Source organism: Gorilla gorilla, chromosome 1 (assembly GCF_029281585.2).
Source record: "Gorilla gorilla gorilla isolate KB3781 chromosome 1, NHGRI_mGorGor1-v2.1_pri, whole genome shotgun sequence".
Lineage (NCBI taxonomy): Eukaryota > Metazoa > Chordata > Mammalia > Primates > Hominidae > Gorilla > Gorilla gorilla.
Window position 1 is genome coordinate 129,215,437 of NC_073224.2, and position 7,831 is coordinate 129,223,267.

At 52.8% G+C, this 7,831-nt stretch overlaps 1 protein-coding gene across 3 annotated transcripts; it reads right to left on the reverse strand.

The window, feature by feature from the left end:
- Positions 1 to 860: 860 nt before the first annotated feature.
- On the reverse strand, positions 861 to 7,312 carry GSTM1 (glutathione S-transferase mu 1). 3 transcript variants are annotated; one of them, NM_001367593.3, is made up of 9 exons: positions 7,001 to 7,019; positions 6,695 to 6,762; positions 6,359 to 6,434; positions 5,870 to 5,934; positions 5,478 to 5,559; positions 5,279 to 5,379; positions 4,238 to 4,333; positions 4,040 to 4,150; positions 861 to 1,413 (listed from the first exon to the last, which is right to left on the reverse strand). In NM_001367593.3, the coding sequence occupies exons 2-9, from the start codon at positions 6,728 to 6,730 to the stop codon at positions 1,324 to 1,326; spliced, it is 657 nt and encodes a 218-aa protein (NP_001354522.3). In that variant the 5' UTR covers positions 6,731 to 6,762; positions 7,001 to 7,019; the 3' UTR covers positions 861 to 1,323. The 3 variants fall into 3 exon arrangements, with proteins under 3 accessions (NP_001354522.3, XP_063558817.1, XP_018868747.3); XM_063702747.1 differs by having other exon boundaries at positions 6,695 to 7,312; XM_019013202.4 differs by lacking the exon at positions 7,001 to 7,019 and having other exon boundaries at positions 6,359 to 6,487; positions 6,695 to 6,753.
- Positions 7,313 to 7,831: the final 519 nt, after the last annotated feature.

Sequence of the window (7,831 nt, forward strand, 5' to 3'; positions counted from 1 at the left end):
CCGGGTGCAGAAAACTGAATCGTGGGGGCAGTTTCCCCCATACTGTTCTCATGGTAGTGAATAAGTCTCACAAGATCTGATGGTTTTATAAGTGGGAGTTCCCCTGCACACGCCCTCTTCCCTGCTGCCATGTAAGACATTACTTTGGTCCTCATTCGCCTTCTGCCATGGTTATGAGGCCTCCCAGGCCCTGTGGAACTGTGAGTCCTTTAAACCTCTTTCCTTTATCAATTACCCAGTCTCGGGTATGTCTCTATTAGCAGCGTGAGAACAGACTAAATCATCAGCCAGAGTATTCAGTAAGCATGTAAAGGCACTTTCAGTTATGCAAGGACTAAAGACATTTCTCTCACAGGTACCCAGGAAAGAGAGGAAGTAAACCCTGAGAGAACGTCCTGATGACAGCTGTGCAGCAAGCCTGGAGAGGGTACCTGGAAGCCATCTGAGAAAAACAATAGAGATTGGGTCCTGGAGACCTAACAGAAGTGATGCAGTCATATAGTGGAGAAGGTAAAAGGGACCCTGGTTCTCTCTGATGGAGATTCCACCCCCTTGGGGTCCTATTCAATGAGACACAAGCTCTGTGCAATTATGGAAAGTACTCAATACGGCTGGATGAATGAATGGGACATCCAGGCCAAGAAAGAGACATCCTTTCCACAGTGCCTCATGGGGCTTCCTGCTCTGAGTCTCTCAGGAATGGGAGCAAGAATTCTCAAGCGCCTTACTATGCCCAGCAGAATCTTTTAGAACCCAGCCACTGCCAGGATCACCAGCCAGTCCCTTGGAAGAGGCAGTGACAGACAGACAGACAGTCTGGGTAGATGGCCAGGAGCAAATAAGACAAGGCACACAGCAAATGTGGTTGAGGCTTTACTTCCATCAGGTAGGCCTAAGGCAGGGACCACGCTGCAGGAGCAGGGCCTGTAAACCAGTCAATGTTGCTCCTTCATGCAACACGGGGACAGCTCGGGGCTGAGCTCCACAGGCGAGGGCCCAGGCAGGCCCTTTAAAGCAGACAGAACCACTAACAGGAAGGACGGTCAGGCTGGCCTGACTAAAGTGCAGGGAAGGGTAATGATGGGAGGGGATGTTCATGAAGGATAGTGGGTAGCTGAGGCTTCAAAGGGCCTGCATGGGACAGGGGTTTAGGGGAAGTGAAGAGGGGCAATGAAGTCTTCGGGGTAAAGATGGGAAGATGGGAAGAAACAGGAGAAAAGAAAGAGGAGGCAGGTGCTGGGGTGCAGAGTCCAGCTGGGCTGCACAGCCTGGGCAGCAGGCTGAGTATGGGCTCCTCACTCCCACCTCCTGGCCTTCAAGGCCCTACTTGTTGCCCCAGACAGCCATCTTTGTGAACACAGGTCTTGGGAGGAAGCGGCTGGACTTCATGTAGGCAGAGATCTTCTCCAAGCCCTGAGAGGGGGGAAAATAAGGCCAGAACTCAAGGTCAGCTGCCCATGAGGGCTGGGACAACCCCACTGCAGACACAGCAGGTCAGGGCCCTGGCCACAGCCTTTCCACGTGGGCTCAAGTGCTGAGGCATCACACAGCCTCTTAGGGTCCCCAGATCTGTGGAGTTAACTCTTCCAACTTCCTTTAAGTAATGTTGTACCACAGTAACAGCTAACACTTATGAAGATTCTACACGGTGCTCGGTGCTCTGTACCCAAGAGAAATTACAACATAAGCTTAGAAAACCCACTCGACTACTCTGCAAGGCTGAATCTATTATCACCATTTCTCATGTGGGAAACAGAAGTTCAGTAACTTCCTCACACTCAAATAGCTACTAAGGGGGACAGAGCTGCAACGTAGACTGGTTCTGTCTCTCTCCAGTTCTGGCCTCTTTCTGCCAAATTCTCTTCTTCTGCCCCACCACCCCTCACACCAGGCCCTGTCACTCCTTGACTGCACAGTCTCCTTTTCCACAGGGAGGCTCTTGGCTTGTCTGGGTATAGAGACACAGAAGGGAACTCCAGCAGAACAAAGGGGCTCTGAACACACTCACCCAGTGTCTCAGTAAAACCTGGATGAAAGTGGAATGGGGGGTGGCAGTGCACAAGAAAATCAAAGGCGAGACTAGGCTCTAATCATTCCCCTTAAAGCAGAAAGTCCAAAGTTCTCCATCTAATACCTGGGCAAAATCTCACTGTGCCCTAACCCATGGCATCTCCAGCCCTGCTGCAGATCAGGCTACATGACACTCAGATGTGCTGTGCACAATCTTACCAGGATTGAATGCCCAGATAAGGTATTCAAAAACATCCAGCTCACACCTGTAATCCCAGCACATTGGGAAGCCGAGGTGGGTGGATCACCTGAGGTGAGGAGTTCAAGACCACCCTGGCCAACATGGTGAAAGCCCATCTCTACTAAAAATAGAAAAATTAGCTGGGCGTGGTGATAGACACTTGTAATCCCAGCTACTCGGGAGGCTGAGGCAGAGAATTGTTTGAACCCGGGACGCAGAGGTTGCAGTAAGCTGAGGTCATGCAACTGCACTCCAGCCTGGGAAACAGCAAGACACAATCTCAAAAAAAAAAAAAAAAAAAGATCCAGGACTGCCTGTTCTCAAACTGATTGACCCTGGCATGTCATAGGCCATAGACCTCAGCTCTCCTCCACCCCTCCCTTCCCAGCACCTCTTACATAACTCCAAGGCCACTAAGCCTGGACCAGAACCAGAGCTGATGGGAACTAGCTGAGCAAGCAGATTTCTTGATGGGGAGTGGGAAAGGGAAACAGATTCTAGGCTCAGAAGCCCGTTGGACTAATGCCTCAAATTCCCGGATCTGTACTAAAGTAGGATTTGTGCTCTGAAACAAGATCAGCAAGGGTGAGGGATGGTTCCCCGTGAGTGAGGGGCAGGCCCCGGGCCTGGTAGCCAGGTGGTGCCACACACACCTCACAGGCTGCTCTGCCTGCAGGCCTCTCACTGCACCCATTTCCAGGATGGGGCAGTCATCTATACATCTCCCACTGTGCCTCGCTCCCTGCCTCATGCAGAGAAGGTCGGTGAATAGGAGTAAAATCAGTATGCTACTCATCTCACAGGGGGAACACGTGGAACACTGGAGGGAAAAAAGAGGAAGAGGAGCGGCTCATATCTGTAATCCCAGCACTGAGGGAGGCTGATGTGGGCAGATCACCTGAGGTCAGGAGTTCGAGACCAGCCTGACCAACATGGCAAAACCCCATCTCTACTAAAAATACAAAAATTAGCCAGACGTGGTGGTGCACACCTGTAATCCCAACTAATCATGCAGCTGAGGCAGTAGAATCGCCTGAACCCAGGAGGTGGAGGTTGCAGTGAGCCAAGATCACTCCATTGAACTCCAGCCTGGGCAACAGAGCAAGACTCCATCACAAAAAAAAAAAGAAGAGAGGTGGAGTAAGGAAGTGCCCCAGCACCGGGCATTTCAACATATACTCCTTCAACAGGGGCACCCACATATGTACCTTAATCCAGCTACAGCCACAGCCCTGGCTCTCAGGATTCCCCACACAGGGGTCCAATCGTGCAAAGCTTCTGGAGGTAGCTATGAATATTGCCTGTGGGTTCAGTACTAGACATCAATGCCACCGTTGTGTCAGTCCTACTATTGCCAGCTCCATCTATGGTCATGAAGTTCTCTGCCTCTTCCAAAGTGTCCTGGGCTGTGAAACCCAGGTTAGGTGAAGCCTAAGGCTTTTTCTTCTGTCACAAATGGGAGAGCCCTGACTGCCACCCATAGATCCAGAGGCTCACAGGGAGCCCAGCACAGCCTCCACTGGCTCTGGGACCCTGAGCAAAGGACTGACCCTCTCATTCTCAGTTTCCTTATCTCTAAAATGGGTGAGATAATTCTGTTACCTTATTGGAATGTTATAAAATTCAAATTTCACACAATAGGTATAATGTGCTGGGCACGGTTCGTGGCATGAAACCAGTACTCAATACATGCGAGTTATTCTATGTGTAGCTCCAGGACTGGGAAAGCATCTGAAAGGAGGCAACGGAACAAGGGGCATCAAAGAGAAAGGAGGATGGGGGCATCACCTCAAAGCGGGAGATGAAGTCCTTCAGATTTGGGAAGGCGTCCAAGCACTTGGGCTCAAATATACGGTGGAGGTCAAGGACATCATAGACGAGAAAATCTACAAAAGTGATCTGCAGAAGGCCAAGAATATGTGGGCTGGAACCTCCATAACACGTGAAGCAAAACAGATCTCATTCCCCATATCACTCCTCCTTTACCTTGTCTCCTGCAAACCATGGCCGCTTCCCCAGAAACTCTGAGTAGAGCTTTAGCTTTTCAGGGAGTTCCTCCAAGTACTTTGGCTTCAGTTTCTCCTGAGGCAGAAAACAGCTGTCACCACCCTCGGACAAAATCTCCCCGCACAGACGTGGCCTCCCCGGGGCTGTGGACGGCCCAGGCTGGCCACAGGCAAGCAGCCATCTTCCCCAAGCTGGAACTGGGGCAGTGCCCAGGCCTCAATTGGATACATCAGCATTTATTAGACTCTGACTGAGTGCCAGACCCTATCTAAAGTGATCAGAAGGCAGAGAGGAATGAGATGCTGTCCCTGAATCTGTCCTCACTGACCTCCCAATAGCCTCTGGGTCAGCCCCAGGAGCGCCCAAGCACCTGGCAGCCTCTGGATCCAGACCAGCAGAATCAAGGATGCAAAGAACTAAGGGAGCTCAGGGAAAGCAGAAAGTTCCTTCTAATGGGGTGGCAGAAGAAAACAATGAACATTGACTAGTTTCCAGGGAGATGAGAAGTTCAAGTTGAAAGGAAGGAGGGAGAGGAATAAAGGCCCTCTGGCTGCCTCTGAGCTGTCTGTTATGAAAATGCGCAGATCCCTGTGCATGTCAATGACAGCACTCAGAAAACTGTTGAGGAGAAGATGCAATTTGAGGGTGCCATTACATTCCTGAGTCTTCTACTTGAGTCTGCATATTCTAGGAGCAGGCAGGTGATATGAACTGGCTGACAGAAATGACCCAGGACAGAAGCCAGAGGCCAGAGGTGATGAAGGAGATTCTGAACACAAACTTTACCATATAGGAACTGAATTTCTACCCTGGGATGCCTGGATCGTGTCCTAAGGTTGGTGGGAATTGCCTCTGCTTTTGTTGACATGACATTGGAGTTGTGAGAATAACTGCTGATAGTATGGGAAAGCACTTGGAGGATGAGTGGTACCAGGGACTTAAGACCAGTGTGTGCAGGAATGCAAGAGTCCTGGCCCCAAATCCAAAGTCTGCCAGATGCAGCTCACTGGGGACACTCACAAATTCTGGATTGTAGCAGATCATGCCCAGCTGCATATGGTTGTCCATGGTCTGGTTCTCCAAAATGTCCACACGAATCTTCTCCTCTTCTGTCTCCCCACCTGCCACCCACAAAACACAGACACTCTGAGCATCACACCCCAATCCAGCCAAGGAGGAGGCCACCTTCCCCCCACACTTTGCAGCCACCCACACTCACACAGGTTGTGCTTGCGGGCAATGTAGCACAAGATGGCGTTGCTCTGGGTGATCTTGTGAGCCCCATCAATCAAGTAGGGCAGCTGGATGGATGGGAAACCGGCGAAGCTCAGTTGGGCCACCAGGCTCCCCAGCATCCCCTTCCCATAAGCAAGAGTAGAGAGGAGACCCGGCACTCACTGTGCCTGCTCATGGCAGGACTGAAATAAGAATACTGTCACATGAACGAATGCGGTTGGACACAGAACATCATGGAAGGACTGTTTAGACAGCCAGGAGTGAGAGGAATTGGGCAGAAGACTCCTGATCTTAACACCTCTAAGCTGGGGAGAGGAGATGCAGTCAGAGACAGGTCGCACTTTCCCCCAAAACCGCCCCTTCCCCTGCACCTACATTGGGAAAGTCCAGGCCCAGCTTGAATTTTTCATTCAGCCACTGGCTTCTGTCATAGTCAGGAGCTGTGGTGGGGAAGAAGTGAAAACAAACCTCCCCAGAGCCCAGCCCTCCTTCCCAGGGACCCTCCCAAGGAGCCAGTGGCAAGATCCCTGAGACAGGTGGATCTAGAATCTGACCACTCAGTCCCACATCCCAGGGTTCAGGGACAAAGAATCCCGCTGAGGGCTCTGGACCCCACACAGCTAAGGCTTCCAGGGTTTAGGCAAGCCCTAAGGGACACCCGTCCCAATTAGATAGGGGACCCAGCATCCCACCCCAGCATTCTGCCTTGCAAGGCCAGAGGGCTCCCTCACCGGGGCTCAGGGAAGAGACAGCCTGCAGCTCCAGCAGGGGAGGCCTGCAGAGGCAGCCACAGGTGGCCACCATGGGTTGCTTGGTGCCAACTTAGCGTGAGTGGGCAGAGCCCGAACACGAGGGTGCCATTACCGTCCCCCATCGAGTACTTCTTTTCCACATAGCTTGAGTCTGTGTATTCCAGGAGCAGGCGGATGGCGTGGGCCAGCTGGGAGAGATGGCCCGCAGGTCGTGTCAGAGATGGAGGGTCCCTGACTTTGTCTGCACCAGGGAAGCCCCCAGTTTACACTGCACGTACCCGTTGCCTCCTCTACCCGCCCACACCCCCAACACACACACAGCGGCATGCACAGGCCCTTCTGAGGGGGGCCGCCCTGAAGAGGAACGGTCCCTAGAGCCCGTCCCGCAGCTGCTTCGCACTTCCCTCCCCTGCGCCCTCGTCCCACCGTCCAGCGGACCCTCGCTCACCCCGCGGATGTCCCAGTACCCCAGTGTCATGGGCATGGTGCTGGTTGGTGCGGATTCTGCAGACAGGCCTAAACCGAGCAGGGCTCAGAGTATAAGAGCTCCGGAGAGGGGACAGGCGGGGCCTTGCTGCGACCCCGCCCCTCGGCCCGCCACGACACGAAAGGCGCCATTCTGGAGGCCCGGGAGAGGGCGCCTGGGGCTGCACTCAGTAAGACTCCCTCCCGCCTCCCAGGCCCGAGGGTTCCGGGAGCGAAGTCAGGGCGCCCAGAAGCCCAAGGCGGGGCTCGGCCTCGCCAGCTTCCCTACCCTGCCCTGAGGCTCCACGAGTCCATCCAGCCCTTGCTAGGTCCACAGCGACTTGGCTGTGCGCTTGAGACACCAGCCAGATCCTAATGGAGCAAAGCTCTTCTCCCTTCTCCTCCCTGCCCGCGGTGTCCCTCAGCCTTCTCTCCGCTGCCGAGTTCCCAAGGGCTTTTGGAGACTCCGGCTGCAGGGGTCAGACTAAAAAGTGGTGGTCCCAACCTGGGAATTTAATTCAGCCCCTGTCACTGTAAGAGCAGGACTTCCTCTGATCCGAAAGCTACTCCGAGGGCTTAGTCTCCCCTCTAGCCCCGCCTACACAGGAACAGTGTCAGTGGTATAGGAAGGACCCCCAGGAAAAGGGCCAGAGTAAAGGAAATGTGGTCTGTGTTTTTCTGTTAGGGGCCTTTGGGTACTGAGTCCTTCGGTCATCTGGCTAAGTACTGTGTAAATTAGCCACTTCGTATTTTGGCACAATTTATGAATCGAAATCCAAGGATCAGATCCAGCAAGTTGGTGAGGTATCTGAGGTGCCCCCTAGAAATGTCCAGCCAGTCCACTAGGTGAACCTCACAGAGACCAGAACAGCAACAGCAACAGTGAGTGCAGTGGCCACAGAAGCAGGCGAGGGAGGATGGAAGAACTTCCCAGACCAAATTGAGGGTCCGGCTGCTATTTCTCTAGGCCCAATAACGAGATGCAGATCAAATGGGGAGGAAGAGAGGTTTTATTTCTGCAACCGGTTACAGGGAGAAGGCCTAGAAATTACCACCAGACCAACTCAATATTACAAAGTTTTCCAGAGCATATATACCTTCTAAGCTATATGTCTACAAG